The 26,735-nt window shown below is 37.0% G+C and overlaps 3 protein-coding genes across 4 annotated transcripts; all 3 read right to left on the bottom strand.

Moving 5' to 3' along the window:
- Positions 1–1,430: 1,430 nt before the first annotated feature.
- LOC133532984 (gastrula zinc finger protein XlCGF49.1-like) lies at positions 1,431–5,990 on the bottom strand. Its single transcript, XM_061871887.1, has 3 exons — positions 5,472–5,990; positions 4,547–4,698; positions 1,431–3,069 (listed from the first exon to the last, which is right to left on the bottom strand). The coding sequence occupies exons 1-3, from the start codon at positions 5,988–5,990 to the stop codon at positions 2,919–2,921; spliced, it is 822 nt and encodes a 273-aa protein (XP_061727871.1). The 3' UTR covers positions 1,431–2,918.
- Positions 5,991–6,119: 129 nt separating this feature from the next.
- LOC133532982 (zinc finger protein 271-like) lies at positions 6,120–7,902 on the bottom strand. The gene has a single exon (XM_061871885.1). The coding sequence runs from the start codon at positions 7,033–7,035 to the stop codon at positions 6,121–6,123; it is 915 nt and encodes a 304-aa protein (XP_061727869.1). The 5' UTR covers positions 7,036–7,902; the 3' UTR covers position 6,120.
- A 3,244-nt stretch (positions 7,903–11,146) lies between these two features.
- On the bottom strand, positions 11,147–26,588 carry LOC133532986 (uncharacterized). Of its 2 annotated transcripts, none has more exons than XM_061871889.1 (8): positions 26,120–26,588; positions 23,073–23,136; positions 18,337–18,578; positions 16,705–17,022; positions 16,007–16,045; positions 15,161–15,214; positions 12,270–12,351; positions 11,147–11,391 (listed from the first exon to the last, which is right to left on the bottom strand). In XM_061871889.1, exons 3-8 carry the CDS (start codon positions 18,355–18,357, stop codon positions 11,162–11,164), a joined length of 744 nt encoding a protein of 247 aa, XP_061727873.1. In that variant the 5' UTR covers positions 18,358–18,578; positions 23,073–23,136; positions 26,120–26,588; the 3' UTR covers positions 11,147–11,161. The 2 variants fall into 2 exon arrangements, with proteins under 2 accessions (XP_061727873.1, XP_061727874.1); XM_061871890.1 differs by having other exon boundaries at positions 16,705–16,967.
- Between the last annotated feature and the right edge of the window lie 147 nt (positions 26,589–26,735).

Here is a 26,735-nt window from a genome sequence, read left to right as displayed (position 1 = left end):
TTGCTCGAACAGCCCCCGAGCTATCGTTATGTTGGTTAACCAGGTTAACAGTGAAATCGTCCTATCATTTGAAGACAAAATCATTATTTCGAGGTTATATTGTATGTCTATGATTTCGAGGTATTATAAAGTAGCCATGAAGGTTTTAGCTCACTTAATTAGGGTAAAAGTTAAATATTTTAGGGTGCAAAAAACTTAATCAGAGTTAAGAAAGTTATAAAGTAAAAAATCCTGTATTTTGTATGCATAAAATAAAAAGCTTTCATTTTTATATTGTAAGTAGTGTTTGTAGGAGCTCGAGTCTTTTGAGTCTGAATGTTAAGAACTCGAGTTTTTACGCGAGTCAGCGCTTAAAAAATCTTCCGATCTTTTAAGCCCCGAGTCAAGTCCTTTATTAAGTCTTTTAAGCACAACTTAAAAGGACTCGAGCCTTCGGATAAAGACTTCGTAAAAAAAAATAGGTTTCATCTAAATTAACACTAAGGAAATAAGTGTTTTTGAATGATGTGTGAATCTTACCCTTCAATTTCATGTGAAGACAATGTCTTTTCACAATTTTTTATATATAATTTAAGAGTTAACTTTAAAGGGCTCAAGTCTTTACAGAAGACTCATGCCTCGATAATAACTCAAGTTTCGACTCAATACTATTAAAAACTTTCGTAAGCTGCCTACGCCAATGAAATAATAATAATAAATAAATCCGTTTATTTAATACAACATAGGTCCAATCGCATTACAATGTTAAAAATAAATTAAAACAGTAAAGACATTTAGAAATATTTGAACATTACTGACATTTACAAAATAAAACAGCCATATAAAAAACCCAGATAAAACATTTAAAATTTATTATTGTTCAATAAATGAAAAGTCTAGGACACGCGCGTTTAGGGTGGTGGTTAGAATGGAAGGGAGCGATGATCGCGCCGCGCTTCCTGGCGATGTGTCGCATGTGCGAAACACTGGCGCTAGCATCGCGCTTTCTCGTTGGCCGCCGTTCTCTCCATCTATGTTGTCGCTGTGGAGCTGCTGCATCTCCATGCATGCATTGGTCGTGGCCAAGCTAGTGGTGTTGCCATAGCGCTAACACAAATATTAAATTAAACAAAGTAGGCATATTTTTAATGGGTAGATAGGTTACTAAGTTATAAAAACAATATGACATATAACTTTAGAATGTATGTAACGAATAGTCAGGTTTTTCATTATAAGACTATTAATAAATATGTAGGTACGATCTACTGCAGGACGGAGAATAGAGACAAACGTTAAAACGGATTTACCGATACTTTAGTAATTTAGTTTAGACATTGTTGTTGTAATTACTTTTATAATGAATCCAGAATTGAGCGAAATAACAAACAACATTATTAACATATACGTTTTATTTTCCGCATAGGAATTAAAATAAGGGCAATGAAACAATATTAATGATCCGGTATCCTTATTCTTTCTTGTACCTTCATTTTATTTACAGATTCATATACACAAATAACATTAATATGTATAAACAAATTTTATAAATCCCTACTAATATTATAAATTCGAAAATAATTCTGTTTGTCTGTTCCTTCTTCACGCTTAAACCGCTGAACCGATTTAGATGGCGTTTGGTATGGAGATGGTTTAAGGTGCAAAGATGGACATACTCAATGTCGCGGACAGACACTAGTGTAACATGTATAGTAAAATAATAATAAGAGTTTTTTTTTATATACACTCCAAGCCAAGTTCATCTTGGTAAATTTAAAAAAAATACATAAAGTGATTGAGTAACTTAATTACCAATAAATGTAATTGCAATAACAAATTATATAGCAAATTAAATTGTATGTAATTGATCCGACTTCTCATGTAATTAAATTACAAACAAACAATTTAATTACATGCAGCATCAATTTTGGCATGTCTTTTTATTGGAAAACACCTAAGAAAAATAAGGCACAGCAAATATGTAACAATTATATAGCATACATATATGTTAATTTACATTCCTTTGGTAAATAAGCAAACACTTTATTGTACCAGAAAAAAGAAATATTGATTACATTACATAGAACATAATTGTGCAGTACAAAGGCGATTCTTTTGGTTTCATAAGTACTAGGAACAATCTTTTAAAAGCATTATTTACCCTTGTTATTGATTGTTTACCCTTTTTCTATTGCTAAAAAAAGAATAGCACCTATTTATTTATTTATTTTAAGATTATTATAATGTAACCCATGTATACCCAGGTATTGGCAGTTGTATTTAATAAATAAATATTATATGACATTATTACACAAATTGACTAAGTCCCACAGTAAGCTCAATAAGGCTTGTGTTGAGGGTACTTAGACAACGATATATATAATATATAAATATTTATAAATACTTAAATACATAGAAAACACCCATGACTCAGGAACAAATATCCATGCTCATCACACGAATAAATGCCCTTACCAAGATTTGAACACGGGACCATCAGCTTCGTAGGCAGGGTCACTACCCACTAGGCCAGATCGGTCTCCAAATTTATAAATGTTGTTATGTTTTCATGTCACTATATGACGTAACTCTAAATATTGTATTGGCTTGTGAAATGGCCCTTGAGGCCAGGGATCGGAAACCAATATTTTTTGTATGGGAACGAAAGGGGTATTTTTTCGTTCTTTGTTAATTATTTCCTTTCTAATTGGGCAATCTAATAATACGAAGTCGTTATCTAAAAACACAACCGAGTCCTATATTTAGAGTATAAAATAAACCGAAATATATGTTTATTTCAAAGTTTTTCCAAAAAACCGGTTCCGATCCCTGCTTGATACATTTCATTTTTTTTTGTTATATGGGGATAACACGGTGAAGAGGATTGCCTGACGGCGTCCCTCTTTACTGTCTACGGCGCAGTTTGGGATCCCCAGTGTAGTTCACGTGGGTCCAGCGGATGCTTCATGTAACCTCTGATGGTGCTTCAGCGTGCCGCTCCTGGTGAACTGCTTGTTGCATATGTCGCAGGAGTAGCGCTTCTCGCCGCTGTGCGACCGCCGATGCCTGTTCAAGTCACCGCTGAGCGCGAACCTGCGGTAATATAATAGGAATATTTTACTTTACAGCGGGGCCCATTTCTCGAACGGTATTAGTCTAATATTATTAGTGTGTTGCCAAAGACATATATATTTAAGGACGGGCCTTACGGGCACTAAGAATGGCGCTAGTTCAGTGGTGTCACTCTCAAATTCGAGCCAATCGTGCAGTCTAACGGAACTAGTTGCGACCAATCGCGCGCGTGATGCGAACTCATCAACCAATCGCGTTGTGGCGTTAGACTGCACCATTGGCTTGAATTTGTGTGCGTGACACCGCTGTACTGGCCCCGTTCTTATTGTCCGTAAGGCCCGTCCTTAGATATATATGTCAATGTGTGTTGTCATGGCAACCCGTACGACTTGACAGTTCCTGGACTAATAATATTAGTCTAATACCGTTCGTGACATGGGCCCCTGGTGTCTAAAACATAATGATCAAGAGCACCCCCACACAAGACTTATTGGGCTTACTGTAAGACTTAGTCAATTTGTGTAATAATCCTATAATATAATCCTATAATGTCCTATAATATTTATTTATTTATTTAAAACAGCTGTTATTTTTTATCCAAATAAAAGAAAGTGGAGTGTACACTGTAAGGTTACAAATAAAACGGCCCAGTTACGGCGGTAACACGTTACGGCCTGGCCACGACATTGCGCGTCTGGCTTCGGCTAAGGCGACAACCATAGGTTGGAGCGAGACACAGGGATCGGACCTTTCGGTCCCATCCATTCCTATTAGAGATGCGCCGTCTGCATATGGGTCGAGTTTTTTTATTTTGTTGTAGTTTTTTTTAATACTATTTGGTGGATATAGAGTTCCATAATCTGTACAATATAAGCGCATTTTACAGTATATCTTATAAAATCTTCCTCTATACTAAAAAATGTATGTAATTTTCCGTCGAATTACGGAAATAGATAGATAGATAGAATTTCTATTGGTATTAATCATACACTGTCAGTTACATTATAATAATTAATAACAAAATTATGATAAAAATGAGATAAACATGTCAATAAATCATTTAAATGCACTTAACTATAAATTAATCATGTCAACAAATTATATAAAGAAATTAAAAACAATAACAAAATATATTAATTCAAATTACAATCACAGAAACGACTTATAATTAAAAAATATACTATACGTTTTCGGAACTTAACGGATTTTTACATACACTTTTCTATTCCAAACTGGGATCACGAATTTATTCCACCCAGAACTGTTCAACCTTACCAATTTTTATTAAAATCTGACGCAAAAAACACTACAATATAATAAAAATAGCCCCGTATTTGGTTTGCTCGAGTCTAATTTCGAAACTTTCTGAGATTAAAGGCCAACTTCCAATGACAGATCTGTCAGACATAATGTAACTTTTTTTTTTGCCATTTTAGTATGGGGATATAAAAACTAGGTGTACGTGTAATACAACTTAATAAACAGAATAAACACATACCTCTTATGACACTCGTCGCACTCGTACGGTTTCTCTCCACTGTGACCGCGCGCGTGTCGCTCCAACAGGTAAACGTTAGCGAAGCGCCGCCGGCATATATTGCAGGCGAATGGTTTGCTCGGGTCTTCTGGTATTACTTCCACTTTACATACCTGATAATTGATAAATTAATAGCTTAGTTAAAATAGGTTTGTAGGTAAAGTACCGGTCAGTAAAGAAAGAAAACAAGTAGAAGAGTGTTGCAATAAATGTCAATTGCCGCCTAAAATGATTTCTGAATTAGTTTGACCCAATCTCCCACTTTGCAGTAGTGGTATTGATCATCAAGTTAATCTTATGTCTTATAACTCTCGAGACGACAATAAGTAAACTAGATATATAATACAAAAAGGTAACTTACAAAAGGTTTTACGTTAAAGAAGGGGACCACATATGGATCAGTTTCTCTAAAATGTATGTTTTATGGATTCTGGAAAAAGACTTTTCCATCAGAAAAGAGTCCTAATGCTCCAGGTCCATAAGGAACCTTCTGTGATGGAAAGCCACATATATAATTAATAGAATCAGGCGTTACTTTGCGGAAATCCATGCTAATTAAAACAAGAAATATTACTTTGCTAATCCGCGAGAAAATAACGTGTTAGTCAATCAGTGCTAACCCGTTATACTTACTTGCGTATTTTTACATGCAATTAATGTTCCCACCCTCCCACCGCAAACGGTCTGACACCCGACAACTCTGACTCTCTTGACTGAGTTGTCGGGTGTCAGACCGTTTGCGGTGGGAGGGTGGGAACATTAATTGCATGTAAAAATACGCAAGTAAGTATAACGGGTTAGCACTGATTGACTAACACGTTATTTTCTCGCGGATTAGCAAAGTAATATTTCTTGTTTTAATTAAGCCACATATATGACTACTAACCTTATCAGTATGAACCCGCTTATGCTTCGTCAAACTGCTATTAGTGTAAAATTTCTTCTGGCACACTTCACAGGTATGCCTCTTATCACCTCTGTGTATTCTCATATGGCTATAGAGATTACTACTAGTAGTAAATTGCTTATTACAAATCTCACACAAAAACGGTTTGATGCCATTATGAATTTTATTATGATTTGTCAAAGTGCTGTTGCTCGTAAATTGTTTATGGCAAATATTACAGGAAAAAGGTTTTTCTCCAGTGTGATTTCTTTCATGGATCATCATAGCGCTACGCTGAGTAAAGGTTTTAGGGCAATATTGGCAGGAGTACGGTTTGACTGTGCTGTGAACTTTCTTATGGTTTAGTAGAGTGAAGCGTCTGGCGAATTTTTTGTCACAAATATCGCAGGTATAAGGCATCTCTCCAGTGTGTATTCTTTGGTGCTTAATTAAAACACTCTTTTGAGTGAATCTCTTCTTACAAAAGTCGCATTGGAATGGCTTCTCGCCAGAATGCATTACCTTATGTCTGATTAAATTACCATTGCTATTAAAATGCTTTTTACATATTTCGCAGTAACCTTTAGCGTCGTGAGCTTTCAAATGCTTCTGGTATTGCTTTTGTTTCTTAAATGTTTTTTTACAAAGCTTACATGTCCATTTTTTTGCGAACTTTTGCTTTTTTTTCATTGCTTTCTATAGGTTGGTATTTCTTTTCGTTATCTATCAAAATATCTGTATCGGTATTTATTGTTGAATTGTTTGCTTCTATATCGGCAATGTTTGTTGGTAAAGTATCAAAAAATATTTCATGTTTGAATTGATCATTTATATTATCGGGTCCTGTCTGTTTTATTGTGACTTCTTCTTTTACATCTAAAAATGGACTTTGACTGCTTTCATTATCTTCGTGATCGCTATAATCAATTTCTGGCACATTATTCCCACAGACGTCATTAATTTCAAATTTATTTATTTGTGCACATTCATGTATATAGAATTCTTTATTATTGTACAAATTATCACAGTTTACACACCAAAATCGCTTCATATCGCACTCCGGCGTCTCAGCTGGAGACTTTTCCTTTTCACTTTCAGAATTCTCTTTTTTAGGGTCAGATTTTTTTTTCTTAGACGATGTCATCCCATTTTTAATATTCTCTACCTTTTCTTTTCTGTGAATTCGCTTCAAATGATTCTCCAAAGTAAAACTTCTAGAAAATTTCTTCAAACACATTTCACATTCGTACGGCATCTCACCCGTGTGTATCCTCTCATGTTTAATCAATACCGACTTTTGCGTAAATCTTCTACTACAAAAACTACAAGGAAACGGTCGTTCACCTGTATGCACTAACATATGCCTCGCTAAATTAGCTTGAGTTTTTAACTCTTTCTCACAAACACTACACTTAACTTGGTTGTGTACTGTAAGATGTTTTTCTAAACTACTTTCACTTGTAAACTTTTTTTCACAAACATGACATTTGAATTCTTTCGTTCTTATATGTAATAGCATGTGTGCATGTTTATAAGATTTATTTTTAAACGTTTTATGGCACATATCACAAGTCCATTTTTCTGGAGGTGGTGGTATTTGTGCTTCCTTAGGGGGTTCTTCCTTAATGTCTCCGTGGACGCGACGATGGCAAGCAAGAGTGAAGCTGCGGGAGAACTGTTTGTTGCAGATGTTGCAGGAATATGGAGTCTCTCCTGTGTGGATACGAACGTGCTTGATTAGCACAGACTTTTGTGTGAACCTGAAAGGAAAAATAACTTTGATATCTTTGAATGAAGAAGCATAGACATGGTTTGATCAATGATTGTGTTTCGGGTCAAACCTATTAACGAGGTCAGACTATGTTTAAAACGGGCTTTTGTAGCTAAATATAGCCACGATAATATTTTAGAATGAGAATATGATTTTTTTTATGGTCACATATTAAATACAGGTGCAATAGAAAACAAAATATAAAAATACATAATAAAGAAGAAAAAAGAAATTAATGTGTACAGTGGTACAGATCAACAAAGTAGAAATATTGGGCAAAGGGTTCCAGTCTCAGCGTGTGCTGGGCTGAGATGCCTGGCGCGGGTATTCAGACCGGTCCCTTTGTAACGAGTAAGAGATTTAAGAATTACTTAACTTCTTAAATTTCTTACTCTTATTCATATCTGGGTTAGTTTTGTTTGAGTGTACGCACGGGAAAGGTTTCTGTGGAACGCAACGAGCTTGCTTGCTCGAGATTGAAAGTTTTTTGTCAGTATGGAGGTTACAATGTGTCTCTCACTGTGGAACCACATTCTAGCCCACCTCCAATAGTTGGTGACATGACATCTGTGATATTTACCATATGCTACAGTGCTCGCAAGCGAATGCCTTCCCCCCACTGTGAACTCTCAGATGGCGCACCAAGTTGCCGTGTGTACCTAACCGTGCTCCGCATACATGGCAACATGCGGGTGTGTATGAAGTAGCCTACCTTCTTTCACAGTGCTCGCAGGCGAACGGTTTCTCCCCACTGTGAGCTCTCAGATGGCGTGCCAAGTTGCCTTGAGTGCGGAACTGTGCGCCGCACACGTGACAACACGCGGGCCGCTCGCCGGTGTGGACTCGCATATGGATGCGGAGGTGGGCTGGCGACCAGGAGACCTTGCCGCATTCCGGACAGGCCCATCTGCGGTAAACATCGTGTTCTCTTCTCATACTCGTAAAGATCTTTATCAACTTATTTATATTAAACTAATTCTACGGACTACACTCACGTGTTTTTAGTCACTCGCGCGATATCTTTCGGAGAGCCTAGGTCCCCATTCTCAAGCACTAACAGTGCCAGCAGCGCTGATTCGCGGCTATCCGTAGAATTAGTTTAATGTTAGTATGTCTCACGACAGTTTAAACTTATTTATAGTGAGAGAACATTCAATCGAGTTTCGCTACAATTCGGAAAAGATTACAAAATGAAACCATTTAGGCTGCTTTAGGAAAATCGAAATTGACTTATCTGCCTCTTGCATATTCGAGTGATAGAGAAGCAGATACGGAAATGTCAATTTTCTTGCTGCTGTCAGATGTCATAGGTTTTGCAGTAAACGTTGATTTTCAGATAAATATGGTCCTAATAAGATGTGTTATAATTGCAAATTGTAAAAACATTAAAAAGAATAGTGACTGCAAATACTACAGATTTCCAAAAGTAGGTACTTGTGGTGGAAATAAGAATGACGAAATAAGCGGATAATTGCCGTAGGAAGAAAAAAAGTCACCGAAACTTTTGAAAAATCAAAAAACAAGTTAATTTTTAGCTGAAAACAGCATTGTTAATGTAATTACTCTTCTGCTTGCACATGCTACGCGAGGCACGCTCCTGCCTCGCGCGCTCTATAGAGCCTACATTCAATGCTCGCGCAGTACGCAGATGCCGACATGTTTGCCAATAGTTTAGCGTACCTATGCAATACTGCTAGACACTTTCTAAATTCAAATTATTGTAATGAATTGGCTGAATTTGTAAATTTTATCTTTCTTGACATTTTATCTATTTGCATGTTTTAATTTTTTTATTTTCCTGATATGTATTTTTCTAGTGTGTAAGCGAATTGGTGTAGTACTGTAAGCTTGCACTGTGTTCAATTAATAACTATAATAATAAATAATTACCAATAATACCATCGTCCAGAATTGTCTAAGACACGATCAGCCATATCATCGGATTTCATAGAAATTATTACGATTTTAACTAACTTCTCGCTTGACAGACAAAATATGCCTATAATTGCAACCGCTATATGGCACTTTCGTACACCACGCGCATTCAATTTTACTTATCGAAGGTCGCCGGGAAATCAGCGCTGACTTTCGGGTCAGCATTATGCCACAAAATAAACAGAAGGTCGTTCCCGCCGTTCTTGAAAATATGTACATACCTAAACTTGCCCGACTCACTAGGGTTGGTTTTGTACTAATTTCGAATTTTAAAAAGGAGTTAGTAATATAAGTTTACAGACATACATATATCGATTCGTTTATACATAAATCTTATTATGTTTACATTCCTTAGAGACTGCATTTTGACGTACATGACAGTAGGTACCTACGTAGCGGCGGGGACGTAAGGTGAGCAACGCGCGCACAGCCCGACTAAGCTCTGCCCGAGAGTGTCCGAGAACGCCTGTAAATGTAACGTCTGTGTGCGTGCGGCGAAAATGGCACTGTACTGAGCGGACTCTCTGCTCCGGCGCGCCGCCGCTATTTACTTTGAGCTTATGCTGAGGCCGGCCCATTTCGTGGGCACAATATGTCAAATGTTTTCATATTACTTCTGTATGAAATTTGAGTTTATCACGAAAATAAATGATTTATTAAATTCGAAGCACGAATTTGTCTTATTAGACTTTTCCCATCACAGCTGTGGAATGAACTGTCGCCTGCGATACTTCCGGAGTTCCGGACCGATACGACCTTCAACAAAATAGCGTGTTGCGGGTGTCCATGGGCAACGTTATTCGCTTACCAGCTGGCGATTCGTCTAATCGTTTGCCTCGACGTTTGTTTCTGTATTGAAATTTTTAAGAAGATTAAATTATGACAAAAACTATACAATTATAAAAAGAAGACGGCTGTTGGTACTTAACACATCGAGTGCCGGGAACCCGCTCGGCGGGTCCTCTGTTCGTAGTCGCTTTTCTCCATAGAGCGGGAAAACGCTGGGATCGGTTACGAGCGTAGCGCTACGAAAACGTTGGTAGTAAATGTATTAAAATATATAGACTATGTTAATTAATTGTAGATGTGTAAAAAAATATTAATAACTAACTATTTTCATTGACTGATTTATCGTCAAAATAGTACATTTCGATGCTAGTGCGGAAAGTATGTCATTACTTCACGAGTACCGAGGAACGAGTGAAGAATGACATTTCCGCACGTGTATCGAACGACGTTTTATAATACAGTTGCGAAAAAATAAGAAAAACAACAAGTACTTTTTTTATGCATGTTCTATAAGACAGAAACAATTGTAAATAAAAAATATTATACTATTATTACCTAAGTATCGTTATTTACGATCTGTATCGTATATTTAAATTGTATGAAAACAATATCGAATGTTGCCTTGGGAAACTTAAAACATTCTTGCAGTAAGAAAAAACGCCTCTGCTTTGTCATGCGTTTCGGCAGCTATTCCGTTCCATTCAGACAACTTATTATGAACGGTTTTTTTAATATTAAAAATAAACGTGTTATAATGATGAAGAGGTAAGTAATAAAATATGAAATATGCTTATATTTATTATTTTTACAATAACAGTAGGTTTTTATGTTGATTACGACTTTTAAAGAAAACTAACATTAACACTCATCAATAAGTATTCATGAATTGGAACAAGTGGAAAAGTAAAAAGCACTAGTTCGCGAAATCCAACTTTCCGCACGATAAACAGCTACGTAAAGTAGCACTTTTTGAGCAACTGTATTAAAAACATTTTTAAATCGTAGTTTTCAATACCAGTATTCCGGTATGGAGAATTGTCCGATATTGCATGCTTACATTGAGATTTATACTGGCTGAATTGTATAAATGCTGTTGGCGTGTGCATGATTTTCGATATGAAAAATGACAGCCAAACGGTTAATATGATGGTTTCACCTTGGAAAACACAAACAACAAAAAAACGCTTTATAAAATTTAATTTTTATTTTGTCTTTCCAACAAACTAATTTCCAATTCCAATTTTCTCTTCTTCAATTCATAAATGTCTCTATCTTCTCTCCTCTTCTCTTCTAAATGCTGAAGTTTAGTTTCAAATAATATCCTATCGTATTCTCTCGTACAGTGTATTGCGTCAAATTTTGTTTGTCGTAATTTTTGATTTCTTTCACGTTCTGTTTCGGTGGGTTTCGCTCGTTTTCGAAAACCTGAAATAAATATACATTTAATAATAATTTGATGTGTGCAAGTACACAGTAACAGGCACCATTCGTTTTTTTTTTTCAATTTTATATATGTATTTGTTTGTAATAATTATTATAGACGCATCCAAATAACAGTGAGCCGGTGAGAGGTTGTCAGAGCTCAACGAGGGTGCGGTGTTAGGCTCGGCAACGCGCATGTAACACTTCTATAGTTGCATGCGTCCGTAGGCTACGGAGACTGCTTACTATCAAGCGGGCCGTATGCTTGTTTGTCACTGACGTGGTATAAAAAAGAACCGTAAAAGTAATTAATAATAAAAATATACTTCTCGCGTAGAATGACAATGGTCACTAACTGTCATAGGGGACTTGAAACTAAAGCCTCACTTGGCTCAATAGTTTCTTTTTTTTCTCGTACATTATAGGCAACATTGTTTTTTTTTGCTATCATCCATGATTTAAATAGGTAGACTAATTCAATAAAAGTTATTCCGTGAGATACACCTATTAAAATTCTAACCTAGACTAAAGTTTATCCTTGTGTGTAAGAACTTGAAGCAAAAATTTACATTTTATTGAACAAAAAAAAAATTGTACGTTACAATTAAAATTTTGTGAATACAATATTGTCATCAAAATCTACAGGCGTTTACAATTGTGATAGTTGTAAAGTTGCGTTTTTTTTTTTAGTTTTTTTTTTGTCACTATTTAACAGCACTTGTATTAAAATTTAATTAATATGACATTTTTGTACAATATTGTCAGATTCTAAATTTAATCACAGTGACAATAGCATGAGGTCTCTAGCGACTTTCATTGTTTGTCACTGTGACAAGCTACGAAATGGGTCAAAAATGAAATATTTAGACTGTATGACTTACGAGGCAGGGAGGCGACGCGCCGAGCCGCCGGAGAGGCACGCACCCGAGGCGGGGAGGGCGGGACGCTCGGGACGGGCCGGAGCTGACGAAAAACAAAAAATACACGTCACAAAACAGATTAACCTAGCGTTAGCCCTAGTTAGCTTTTAATAAAAAAAAAAACATATTTCATGCTCTGAAAATCTGAAAGAGGGTCATTGTTGTTCTAAAAAGTGTGCATAAAGTGATACGTTTCTGCACTAAAGCATTTTAAGTACCATTTTTTTTAATATAATATGATACGCTATAGAAACTTAGTATTAAAGCATTTTAAGTACCATTTTTAGGGTTCCGTAGCCAAATGGCATAAAACGGAACCCTTATAGTTTCGCCATGTCCGTCTGTCTGTGTCTGTCTGTCTGTCTGTCTGTCCGAGACTTTGCTCCGTGGTCGTTAGTGCTAGAAAGCTGAAATTTGGTATGGATATATAAATCAATAAAGCCGACAAAGTCGTACAATAAAATCTAAAAATTTAATTTTTTTTAGGGTACCTTCCCTACACGTAAAGTGGGGGTGAATTTTTTTTTTCGCTTCGACCCTAAAGTGTGGGGTATCGTTGGAAAGGTCTTTTAAAACTAATAGGGGTTTTCAAGAAACATTTTTTGATAAAGTGAATATATTCGGAGATAATCGCTCCGAAAGAAAAAAAAAATGTGTCCCCCCCCCTCTAACTTTTGAACCATAGGTCCAAAAAATATGAAAAAAATCGTGGAAGTAGAGCTTAAGAAAGACATTAAATGAAAACTATAGCGGACATGATCAGTTTAGCTGTTTTTGAGTTATCGCAAAAAGTTTTCCCTTCATAGTAAAAAGACTTACTTTAATTAGGTACTGATTATGCAAATTTGCCTATTTGTTTAACTCTGGTGAAAGGTACCATTTACTACACTTTAAGCTCCAGTTTAGCTTATTGTGACGGAAGAGTAACTACGGAACCCTACACTGAGCGTGGCCCGACATGCTCTTGGCCGGTTATTTTTAATATAATATGATACGCTATAGAAACTTAGTTTTAAATGGATTTGGTATACCATTTCCATTCGGATATTTAACATAATGGTTAATTGAATGTACAACACTCAAGTGTAAAAATATGGGTGTACACATCTTACTCAAAAATATGTCCCATAGCATCTTATTCCAGTGTAATAAGAGCGTAGTACCATATTTATGAGACTATTCTATCGATACATATTTTTGCAGCTGATTGTACCGTCAAAAAATGCTATAATAGTACATTACGATACAAGTGCGAAAAATAGGAAATTCGAAACGAGTGGCGATAAATTAAAACACGGCCGAAGGGAGTGTTTTAAATCGATATGAGTTGCGAATTACCTATTCGCACATGTATTGTACAACGTTTTACAGTCCATAATGTCCATATGGCCCTTTAAATGTTCGACACAGTAACGTAATATGCTAATTTTCGCACTAGTGCTATAAAGTATGTACTGTAAAATATATACTTAGTCTAAAAAACATGTATTTTAGTTTCCTCGTATTCGAAATGAAAAGTAGAGTGTTTAACTCGGGTGAAAGGCATCATCATGAGTGCCTTGCATCCCTTGGTTAACAATCTACTATATTGATTCCATTGTGTTACGAAAATGAAGCAGTTTTTCTTTAATATTAGAAGAATGTAATGTGTTAACATTTATCATGACAAGCTTTTATTTACTTTCAACTGACCGGTGTCTGTTTGTTATCAAATCTTGCAAGTTAAATTTGACCCACTTCCCGGTTTCCGATGAAGCTGAAAATTTGCATACATATGTAAGTCGGGTGACAATGCAATATTATGGTACCATCGAGATGATCTGATGATGGAGACAGGAGGTGGCCATAGGAACTCTGTGATAAAACAACGTAACCTAATTGTGTTTGGGGTTTTTAGAATTGTCTCGATGAGTATTCTTATCTTATCTTCTAATTACCGGGGGCCCTTGCGGATACACTTCGACCCATAGGGATCTTTTGTGTAGTTGCCCCCTAAGGAAAGACCCATTAGCTACTCAAGAGCCTTTTTGACCATTTCCATGTGTCGGACGATGGAGCTTATGGGTAGCCTTTTGAATTCCTTTGGTTCCAGATAGCCTGCTCCAAAGTCCTTCATTCTTTGTCTGGCGAGGGCGTTAGGTGTGTTATTGTCTCTTCCTCTTCACCACACATTCGACAATCGGTGTTGTCAGAGTGTCCCATCCTGGCCAAAACCCCTTTGACCCCATAATGGCCCGTAAACACCCCTGTTATAATTTGGAGTTGTCTCCTGCTAAGTTCCCATAGCTTTTTGCTCCAACTCGATGAGTATTAGTTGCCCGTGGAAAGAAAAGTACAGTCAGCGATAAAGCTTGTACCAAAAATGAAATTTTTGCCAAAAACTTATTTTTAGAATAAGTACGATAAGTATTTCAGATTGTATCGGTATAGTTGTACTCACAGGTGCTCATGGCTTTTTGTATCCCTGTTAAAATTAGTAGGATATTCCAAGGTAAATTGGTTTTAATATTTTATGGTAAATAGTCGTAAGATTATTTGTTGTTAGAGTATTGTGAGTATACTATATTGATCAGTCTCTCAGATTTATTTGGATTTATTATTATTATTTAAAATTTTGAACAATAAAAATAAGTACAAATGGCGAACTTAATGCCTTAAGGCATTCTCTACCACTCAACCATATGGCAAAACAGAAATTCTCGAATGTGGGTGCAGTGAGAAAAATAATTCAGAAAACATGACAACTATAAGCAATTTTGAATTTCACCGTCAGCCGCTACCCTTTTCGCCGGGGTATATCAAATGTGACAGAAAGAGTGACCCGTTTTCTTTGCTTTTAAGTGTATATGTACCTCAGAACATTCCAATAGTAATGGGTCAATCACAGCAGCTGTTGAATGTGGTTCCTGAAATATAAAACAATAACTTTATAATTGTAGCTGTACCGACATCAGGAGAGGCTAAAAAGATATTTTTATATGTTCTAGATTATTTTAAAAGGTACATGTCCCATAAGTAGGCATGTAAAAATACTAGAATAAGGTACGATGGGGCTGGCATAATCATGTAACTGATTGAAGTCCCTAAATAATAAGTAGAAAAAAAAAGTTTATAATTTCTGATACGAAAAGCAAATATTTTGATCGGTTGGTGGCGCCTCTGAGGCCTACCGCGAACCACGTTCGACATGTTACCTCTCTGTCGCACTTATAAATTCGTACGTAAGTGTGACAGGGAGGCAACACGTCGAACGTGGTTCGCGGTGAGCCCTCTGTTCACACTAGTGTCGGACTCGGACACGATCGTACCCGGCGCCAATATGCGACCGTCAACATCACGAGGTTTTTTCGTCCAACTCGTCAAAATCTGTTATTATATTTTTATGCAAGATTTCGTAGAAGATTTTATAGAAGAGAGAAGTGGGTCAAATTTTGCTTTCAAAGTGTGACCCACACTGACATCCATACTAAGGCAAGTTAATTATAAGCTTGTAAAAATAGGTAGTGTAATAGGCCTATAGTATCACCGACTAAGGCATCGCACGCGGGAAATTGGGCCCGTGTCATTTCTTCTCTTGTCCCAGGAAGTAGATTTCCCAAAAATAAAGTAGCCAAAAGTATTAAAAAATGCCAAAAACGAGTGTAACTTTTTTTTATTTCGTTATTATTATTGTTCTAAATGATTCTAATAAAGCTTACCTCATCAGAAGGTTCTAGCACTTCATCAATCTGTAGTTCCTGAAATAAATAAATACTATGAAAAGTGTTGAAACATATCATTGATGTTGATTTGTGTTACTACATCACATCTACTACTATGTAAATCATACCTAAATTATACGAGGCTAGTGGTTAGCAGGAATGCAGATGACGCTGGTTTAACCCTAGCCCTGGGCTCTGGAGGTCTTCAACTTTTTCTTTCGTATAATACATGACATCTATTTCATATTACGTGAAAATATTTATAAAATTAGCCTTACTACTTATCACATTGAAAGCCTGCTCATCTACATTAGCGATCCTGTCTAGAGAGACGGTCCCCATTTGTCGTCGTGTTCAGCGAGAGCCGGTTTCGCTGGCGACACCGAGCGAGCTTGAGTTATATAATTGTGACTTTGACTATTTATAATATAAACACTAGGCCTTCCTCTCTACTCATCATCATCATATCAGCCCTTTATCGCCCACTGCTGACCATAGGCCCCTCTTCCATTACGCCACTTGTCCCGGTCCTGAGCTAATCTCATTCAGAAGTGACCCGCAATCTTCCGAATGTCGTGCACCCAACGAGCCAACGGACGCCAGGGGGTTCTTTCATCGGAAAGCGGGCACCACTCCGTTAACAAATTCAGTCCACCTGCCATCACTCTGCCTAGTGCCTAGCAACATCTACTCACCGATTTCAAAGCCTGCTCATCTATATCAGCGAGCCCATCTGGCGAGACACAGTCGTTTGTCGTCGTGTCCAGCGAGACACAGTTGATTGGCGTCGTGTCCAGCGAGAGAGGGTCGGTTGTCGTCGTGTTCAGCGAGAGACGGTCGGTTGTCGTCGTGTTCAGCGAGAGACGGTCGGTTGTCGTCGTGTCCAGCGAGAGACGGTCGGTTGTCGTCGTGTTCAGCGAGACACGGTCGTCGCTGTCGGTGTTCGTTGGTGGCATCTCTAAGACAGGTATAACGACAACTTTGGACAGGTTATTTGCTTCTGATCGTTCTTTCTGTAATTATGATATGATGTTAACTTTATCCTCCTTAGATACAAAAAAAACAGTGACTAAAATATGGTTGAACTTCCTTTGTTATGAAACAGAACGAAACAAAAGAAATGCAACTCTGTTCCAAATAAATAAATGAATTCTGTTTACATTAGTAAATAAAAAATAGGGTTATTCCCACTAGTTACCACCAAGTTGTTACCACCAAAATATTAGAGTTCAATACTAATAAAACAGTAGAAATAGTATAAATAATAGAGTGCTTTAATAAATAATTATATCTCGATTAATGTTTCAGTAAACTGCCTCAAAAGTAATCAAAAATATTAAATCCGGCGCAAGTCCAAAAAATAAATAGTTAAAGAGAAATTAACGTTAGGATGAAATTTATAAAAAATAAGTAATCGACTTAAAATTAAACTAATAACTAATTCACTTTAACAATTAAAGCACTCTATTATATTTACCGTTTTTATTAGTATTGAACGCTATACAAAGTTTGGTGGTAACTACTGGGGAAAAAAAATCCGTCTATCACCAGAGGTAAAAGGTGGGGAAAAAAATCCCAGTAGTTACCACTGGTAACAACTTGGTGGTAACTAGGGTCGTCAAAATAAAATGAATTATACGTGTTTGAAAGAACGTCCCAAATTACAGCTCAATCTTATGCCAACGAGAGGTCGAAAAATGGTTGGGATACTGCTTTTAATGATTTGTATGAAATTTGTTTTTCGCTCCTAATTCTTATAATAATAACAAAAATCTAAAAAAGATCATACATGGGGGCAATAGCTATGGTTAATGTACTTACATCAAATAGTCGAAATATATTTTCGATTATCTCAATATCCAGGGAGGAAAATGAGGACTATGTTAGTATGGAGAAGCGGTGGTCCACTATGGTCTTAAATCATTGAAGTAGTATATCTAAGGACGGGCCTTACGGGCAATAAGAATGGGGCCAGTCCAGCGGTGTCACGCACACGAATTCGAGCCAATCGTGCAGTCTAACACTAGAATGCGATTGGTTGATGAGTTCGCATCACGGGCGCGATTTGTCGCAACTAGTTGCGTTAGACTGCACGATTGGCTCGCATTCGTGAGTGACACCAATGAACTAGGACCATTCTTATGGGGCCCATTAACAATCCGCCGGAGCGGCCTGTCAGTTGTTGGGAACTATCAACTTTTTGTTCTAACTGTCAGGCCGATCCCCGTCCGGCGGCCTGTCAACCGCCCCTTTAGTACCCGTAAGGCCCAGCCTTAGATATACGAGTTTGTCAAAGTCTTAAATAAAAATTTATAAAAATCACTAACCTTTCTTCTGTTCCTTTTCATATTGTCCAGTTTTGCCTGCAACTGCCTCAAAGTCCTTTTATTCGACGACACGGCATTAAACTCGGCCGCAATCTTCACCCAAGTTAATTTTTTCTTCAAATTGGTCGCTGTGTGTCTTTTTGTTGAACATTATTTCACTGTATTTGTCGATTAAGGCATGTAATAATTGACATTCTTGTTTCGAAAAATTGCTTGATCGCTCTTTAGCGTACCAGTTGGACCTTAAATAATCAAATATTTATTCAGCAAATAGGCCACAGGGGCACTTTTACATGTCAAATTTTTACAAGCAATAAAAATAACCGAAAAATACAAATATGGAATCTATGAAATATTAGATACTTTATAAGAGATGTATACAGTCTCTAAATGTCGAATCACACAAAAGAAAAAAGAAACTATTGAGCTTAATCTGTGTTTTTAGACAGCTCTTTCTGGCCTAATTTATCTCTCATCATCTCATTTTAGTACAAACTGGTAAAAAAGCAGAGTCGGGTAAAGTATGGACGCTGAGCACGACGATTTCGTTCATTGAGCCGCTCGTTCCTATTTTATTCGTGACAATTTACGGGTTGTTAGTGACAATTTCTATCTTAAAGCTAAATACATAAGTATTTAATTATAGCTAACTATATACTACAAATCGTGTTTCTTCAGATTTTCCAAAAAAACAAGAGTCAAGAAAATCCGCTTAGGTACTCACTTAATATTCCTGCGCACACGAGTCATGCAGTAGAAGTTTTTAAATATAGGCCTGAAGACCCGTCCGCAATCATGGTCAGGGTGCTGTTGGAGATGGCCCGAACTCTGCGCACCAGACGCATTGCACGCGGATAATTATATTGCTGTCCCGCTTGCATGGTGTCATCGACCGGCTTCATGGGCACAGTATAATAGTAGCAGTAACCAATCTCCGGCGCACAGGGTTGTCGCACTTTGTTGGGTAACAATTACTTATACTTATTTCGAATGCTAGGTGTTATTAAACAATATGTAGTTGATAATAAGTAATATGCTAGTAATAGTCGATAGGTACAACATCAAACACAAACGAATTATTATACTTGCGTACCTATTTAATTGAATTAATACTCCATACACTTGAATATGATTCGTCTTGGCTAATAATGTAAAATAAATATAGATTAAGCTAAGTATTTGTAATACCTAAAATTTTCTAGCAGCACACTAACATTATGAGTTTTATGACGACTTATCTATTTTACACACTTCTACGATAAACTTGTATACGTGTATACATATAAATTATTGTTTAGGAAAACCAGGACAGGGTAATGTACGCCCGATCTCACTCATTTCCTCATACATTGAGAGACCTATCTTACATTTTAAATATTGTTTTGTAAACAGCCATACACACTGCAGTACTGCCTTGACCGCGCACTGATGACATTTTTGTCGTTTCGAGTGACAAGTTGACAACGCTCTGAACACGGCGGCGGCGCAGCCCGGACTGATTCAAGCATATTCAAGCCGCGCCGTTTCCATGTGACGCGGGCCGCGCGCGTGCGTACACGGCACGCACACATACAAACCGCGCGATGTACCTTTGTTCGACGTTAATCTACTGTATTATACTGTGTCATGGGCATCATGGGCATGGGCAGCAATAAATTTACACGCGTGCGATGGAGGTAGGAACAGGCGGGTCAATGGACGGAATTCTTCGTACTTAGCGTCCCTACTTTAGTAATGTGGTTAATCAAGTTGTGGTTTTGGTATCTGGTACATAAAAACACAGATTGGAGTATAGATAAACAATGCATGTACCTACTTATAGGTATAAATAGGTTAGGAAATTGTGAATGAAATAACTTGATTATTTATTAAAATCACAAATATATGGCAGTTTCACTTATCTTGCTATGAAGTTTCCTCATTTTTTAAAGCACTTCGCACCATTTTTAGTAAAAGTATTGAACAATTTTTTTCCGTATTAAAATGAGGTTACAAAACCACCTTATTTGGTCAATAATATATTATTAGTCTACTGTCTTTATGCTTTTTAAAATATCTAAGGCTGCTTTTCTACAAGGGATGTACGATGATGCGTAGCGAGGGATGTGTTTGTTAAGAATCAATAGAAGCGAGAAAAACTTTTTTTTTTATTCAAACAGATATACAGCATAATACTCCATTTCATTTACCATGGTGGGATTCCACTTGATACTGCACCATAATGTTGATATGTTCCTGTTCCTGTGGCACACAGTATGCTAAAAACTCTTTCTTTAGGCGCACTTGTTATTTGTATAATGAATCTCTTAACGATATAGATATTTTTGTTCATAGTTTGTCCGTGTTCGTGAAGCGCTTGTGGCCTAGCGGTAAGAGCGTGCGACTTGCAATCCGGAGGTCGCGAGTTCAAACCCCGGCTCGTACCAATGAGTTTTTCGGAACTTATGTACGAAATATCATTTGATATTTACCAGTCGCTTTTCGGTGAAGGAAACCGGACTAATCCCAACAAGGCCTAGTTTACCCTCCGGGTTGGAAGGTCAGATGGCAGTCGCTTTCTTAAAAACTAGTGTCTACGCCAAATCTTGGGATTAGTTGTCAAGCGGACCCCAGGCTCCCATGAGCCGTGGCAAAATGCCGGGACAACGCGAGGAAAAAGATAGTTTGTCCGTGTTCAAGAACAAAGTTCGGCAAATTTTGTTTTCTAGAAATTGATCAATTTGGTTCCAGTCATATTTTTCATAGTTTTGTATGTTTTCTTAACTTACTTGCATGTAGTACACAACACAACTAAACCGGTAATTTATAATTGCGTAATTTACATTTCTATGTAATAGTTTTCTTAGTAATGTAGGAAACTTTAGGCCTATTTTTAGTTCATTTACTTTAAATATATTTGTAAAAGGCTGTTTGTTTTCTAAATAAATAAATAAAAATTGTTTAACAATGGGGTTGGCAACTGTCAAAGGTTTGCATAGATGGCGCCATCATAGCTTGCCCCTGTCTCTAGTTTTGTTCTATGAGATTTGGCTTAAAGTACTGGAATCCAGGTCACAAAATTCCAAAAAAAAACAAGAATTTGACACAATTCTAGGGATTGACAGGGCAAGCTATGATGGCACCATCTGTTTAATACTTCGACCGGCCAACCCCATTGTTTACGAGCTCTGCTCTTCAAAGCCAGCGTGTGGTCAAATAATAACACAAAAGGATCAAGACTGGACAGCTACATGTAAGACACGACGCCGCAAAAAAAGTTAGCCGGGTATCTTTTCTTTCACTACTTGTATTGTTTACGCCTAATGACCGTCTCAAATGGAATCCCGCCATGGTAAATGAAATGTAGTATACAGTGAGACACTAGGGCACTGTGGAATGCATACAATATTAGTACTATGGTGAAACGTTAACATAAAGTTGTGTTATACAATGACAATAAACTTGAAGTGAAGTTAAATGAATAAAAAAAAAAAAAAATTATAGGACATTATTACACAAATTGACTAAGTCCCACAGTAAGCTCAATAAGGCTTGTGTTGAGGGTACTTAGACAACGATATATATAATATATAAATACTTAAATACATAGAAAACACCCATGACTCAGGAAGTCAGGAACAAATATCCATGCTCATCACACGAATAAATGCCCTTACCAGGATTTGAACCCGGGACCTTCGTAGGCAGGGTAATAAAGTTAAATGAAGTGATTATATTGGTTCTACACATCCTCGCACATCTTTCGTGGAAAAGCAGCCTTAAGGGTTTTCATTTCATGAATTTTAATAACTGTTTGCTTCATGCTTGCTTAGTGTCCGTCCAAGTTAACCTTGCATCACATTTAATAAAACTAAAGTGAGGGAGTGTCATTATTTTGATAGAAAATCGACATTAATGATGACATTTCCGCACTTTGTCATTGCAAATCACATACAGAGTTAAAGCCTGACCAGTAATACGCGCCATATTGCGGAATTTCATTGGAACTAAATTTTTTATACTAAACTGAACGGTCACCCTATACATGAGAATAACAGCGCCCTCTTGACAATGGTCGTATATTTCTGGTCGGGATTTAGCTTGGACTAAGTCTAATTTTTTTGTAAACAAACTTTGTACAATATGCCAGCTTCATAAAAAGCCAGTATGCTGTTAGAGTTAGACCAAAATAACTGTTTTTAGGGTTCCGTACCCAAAGGGTAAAACGGGACCCTATTACTAAGACTCCGCTGTCCGTCCGTCTGTCTGTCACCAGGCTGTATCTCATGAACCATGATAGCTAGACAGTTGAAATTTTCACAGATGATGTATTTTTGTTGCCGCTATAACAACAAATACTAAAAAGTACGGAACCCTCGGTGGGCGAGTCCGACTCGCACTTGCCCGTTTTTTTTTTTAAACCCCGAAATAGCCTAATATATTTAACTATTTTATGGTCATCAGTCATTACGTAGGATTGAATCATGTATTTACATAACAACTTCGTATTATTAGATATTCCCATTAATAATGAAATAATGTTTATCTTTTGTATTAAGAAAAACCGGTTCCGACTGTTCCGAGCCTTGCAATAGACTGGGCAAGTGTTATTTTAAACATTAAACTTATATTAAATTATGACATTTAAATAACACTTGCATAATTTAGGCTATCAAAATCGCTGCAGAGTTATCTTGGTCTAACTCTATAAAGACCATTATTTAGGAAACTAGCATAATAAATAGAATGTTACATACCTGCGGTGATAGCCGGGTGTAACCACTCGGAGAGGCTCTCCGGGGACTTCAGCTGACGCTGGCTCTAAACCAGAATATTTAATATTTTACTATGAACATTTAATTGATAGAAGTACAAATCATTTATTGTTAACGGGCTCACTGATTAACAGCCCACCGGATGGTATCGGTAGCGGCCTGTCAATTAGAACAAAAGGTTGACAGTACAACTAAACAACTGACAGGCTGATACCACAAAGTAAATAGCGGCGGCGCGCGCCGGAGCAGAGAGTTCGCTCATTACCAGAGATCGGACAAATTTGCGTCATTGCTCGCAATAATGTGGACATGACTCCAAAATTAATCAAATATGTAATCATTTAATTAATTTCTTACTTGACTTAAATTTTAATTCCTAGTCAATAAATACAAAAGTTTGTTAAAGTATAGATTTATTAAAGAAAATAATCAGTATTTTTTCCAAATTTTCTGCAGTCAGTCTTGTTTAGTTTATCCCGATTTTGAGGTTATCGCCCACAACTTAGAACAGAAAATAAACTCTGAATTATACTGGAATAATAATATTCCTATAAAACTACTTAAGTTTGCCCCAGGCCCCATTAACATCAGTGGAGTGCAAGCGGAGTTTTTCAGCACTTAAGTATATTTTTGATGTAAAAAGAAATAGACTGACTGCAGAAAATTTGGAAAAAATACTGATTATTTTCTGTAATAAATCTATACTTTAACAAACTTTTGTATTTATTGACTAGGAATTAAAATTTAAGTCAAGTAAGAAAGTAATTAAATGATTACATATTTGATTAATTTTGGAGTCATGTCCACATTATTGCGAGCAATGACGCAAATTTGTCCGATCTCTGCTCATTACCAAGTGCCATTTTCGCCGCACGCACACAGACGTGACATTTACGCACACAGACGTTACATTTACAGGCGTTCTCGGGCACTCTCGGGCAGAGCTTAGTCGGGCTGTGCGCGCGTTGCTCACTTGACGTCCCCGCCGCTACGTAAGTACCTACTGTCATGTACGTCAAAATGCAGTCTCTAAGGAATGTAAACATGATAAGATGTATGTATAAACGAATCGATGTATGTATGTCTGTAAACTTATGTTACCTTTTTAAAATTCTAAATTAATACAGAAGCAACCCTAGTTAGTCTGGCAAGTTTAGGTATGTATTTTCAAGAACGGCGAGAACGACCCTTCTGTTTATTATTTATATCACCCAGTATTTGGCGTACAATATATGAGGTGGTGCCTAAGCAATATCTTTGAAATAATTTAACATTTCGACAAAAATCATTTCAATCAGTTACATGAAGTGACAAAATTTAAAAACTACTGCCTAATTGATTAGGGTTGTACCAAGAAAGGGACATAGGTATGTGCACACTATGCTCTGTGTCACTGCCATGTCCCTACATCTTTCCCCCCTTGACACTGCCATGTCACTACATCATTCCCCCCCTTTTATGAAGGAATAATGAAATAATTGTGTAAATACAACATGTAAGAAATGGAAAAATGTAACAGAAATTTATTCATAACTCAAGTGTAACACATACATTATTATGCTAAAGGGGACCACTGATTACCAGTTCGCAGTTATTTGCTATTGTCAGCTTTTGCGCATAACTGACAGGCCGATATCGTCTGGCAAACTGGTAATCAGTGGGCGCCTTGGAATGCTTACTCAGCTTTGTCACTTCCATTGTAAACAAGGACTGTGAAACAATATCTGCACCTATCACAATACACATTCAATAATACACTGCTGCTTCATTTATAATGACATGGTGGTATACAACTCAGAACTTGCACAGTGATTCGGAGTCATCCATATATTACGTCACACAAATTTCGAGGTTTTTTGACCCCTCCTCCTCTCCTTGTCACATTTGGCAAAGAACTGGTGTGACGTCACATATTTGGCAATTTTGTTTCCAATTAAATTGGTGATTCAAATTAGGTATCATTATTTTAATAAAAATATATTCTTGATAAAAGAAATATATATTATTATTATTATATAATTATAGGCGAGCAGCTATTTACCTGATGAGCCTATGTCACACAGTGTCCTGTATTATACAGTTCAAAGTTTGTAAAGTCGTATAACATCACTAAGTAACATCAGTCTAACTTATTGTTTAAAAGCCACTTGTCCAATCTGTTTTTAAAAACATTGACCGAGGGAGCAGTTACAACACTATCCGGTAAACGGTTCCAAGCCGCCACGACACGGTTGGACAAAGAATGATATGCAGCTTTAGTAGTAGTGGAAGTGCGAACTATTCTTAGGCTGTGACCTCGGGTCTCGCGGCTGATAGTTCTCTTGTTGATTATATCGTGAATGTCGGGGAGGTTGTAACAGTGGGTAACAATCTTAAAACACTCGATAAGGTCTCCTCTCGCTCTCCTGGCTTTGAGTGTGGGCAGCTTCAGTACCTTTAGCCTTTCTTCATAAGGTAGGCGTTATACTTTATAAAATGAAACCGATTTGGAAAAAATACACGATTAATATGATTATCATACCTAAAACTTGTTATTTAACTGTAAAGTGATAAAAAAAACAATTCTCGGTTACTGATGAAGTTAAAGTGACATCACTAAGTTTGTGACTCTCCTCCCCCATGTCACATTTTCTTGACCCTCTCCCTCCCCTGGGAAATGTGTGACCTAATGAATGGATGAGCCCTTGCCAACTTATTATTAACACTTATTGGTATATGCAAGACCAGGTGGGACGCACTATCAATATTATGTATGTGTGCACTCTATGCTCTACACTCAGCAACGGATTGTTGCTAATGTGCCTTTATACTTCAGTTAGTACGAAAATGCTGACATTGACGCGTTACTGGCATGTCCCTACATCATCAATAATTATATACATTGAAAACATGTATAACAGGAAAACATACCCAGAATTCAAAGCATGAATCTCTGGCATCATTGGCAGGGTCACTACCAACTAGGGGTTAGACTGTACCAAAGGGCCGTTCCTGGGGCTTTTCAGAAAAATTAAATGAGTGCAACTAACCACTTGAACTGGACTCGGCGGCTGCTCGTTCCATATCAACGTTGACAGAGTTTTCATTTTCTTTTTTAACTCTTTGGTCAGAGGCATGGGTACTGCCATCTGTACAGTTTCGGCTTTCATTTTGATCACCATTGTTACTTCCTATAGCCCAATCAGGCTCTGCTTTTACTGATATATGATATAGCGACATCGTTGGAATTTTATTCAGACATAAAAGGGAAGAAAATTGCTTCGCACGGTACGAATAAGTCGTAAAATGGATTATACGCCGTTGTTCAGAATTTCAAGTGTTTTTTAAGTTATTTTTGTTAGAATTTTAGATTTTTTGGCTTGGGAATGGAAAGGTGAGAGACCACGAAATGATACTCGACCGACGCCACTAAGCCACTATAGTATTGACAGTGACAGTTGCAAACATGACATTGACGATGACATAAAAATGACTGACATTATGACATTGACATATGAATGAAAACAACAAAACGTTTATTTGGTAAATATACTAAAAACTAAACTACAAAACTTAAAAACCTAGATCTAAAAATAAATAAAACTAGACTTAAAATAAAATAAAACTATCCCCCTGCGGCATGGTGCCGTAGATGCTAGCAGCATT

The sequence above is a fragment of the Cydia pomonella genome, chromosome 28 (genome assembly GCF_033807575.1).
Source record: "Cydia pomonella isolate Wapato2018A chromosome 28, ilCydPomo1, whole genome shotgun sequence".
In the NCBI taxonomy this organism is placed as follows: Eukaryota; Metazoa; Arthropoda; class Insecta; order Lepidoptera; family Tortricidae; genus Cydia; species Cydia pomonella.
Note: the sequence above shows the minus strand (reverse complement) of the source record. Positions and strands in the feature narration are given on the sequence as shown.

What these genes read in the sequence shown, in the direction of transcription:
- LOC133532986 (XM_061871889.1), bottom strand. Translation starts at nt 18,357, where the DNA reads ATGAAAAGGAACAGAAGAAAG. An exon ending in TGAAAAGGAACAGAAGAAAG is followed by an intron (nt 17,023 to 18,336) that starts GTTAGTGATTTT and finishes TCATAATTACAG; the next exon opens with AAAGAACGATCAGAAGCAAA. An exon ending in TGCTAGAACCTTCTGATGAG is followed by an intron (nt 15,215 to 16,006) that starts GTAAGCTTTATT and finishes TTTATATTTCAG; the next exon opens with GAACCACATTCAACAGCTGC.
- LOC133532982 (XM_061871885.1), bottom strand. Translation starts at nt 7,035, where the DNA reads ATGTGCCATAAAACGTTTAAAAATAAATCTTATAAACATGCACACATG.
- LOC133532984 (XM_061871887.1), bottom strand. Translation starts at nt 5,990, where the DNA reads ATGCATTCTGGCGAGAAGCCATTCCAATGCGACTTTTGTAAGAAGAGA. An exon ending in AGCGGGTTCATACTGATAAG is followed by an intron (nt 4,699 to 5,471) that starts GTTAGTAGTCAT and finishes ATCAATTATCAG; the next exon opens with GTATGTAAAGTGGAAGTAAT. An exon ending in TGCGACGAGTGTCATAAGAG is followed by an intron (nt 3,070 to 4,546) that starts GTATGTGTTTAT and finishes ATATTACCGCAG; the next exon opens with GTTCGCGCTCAGCGGTGACT.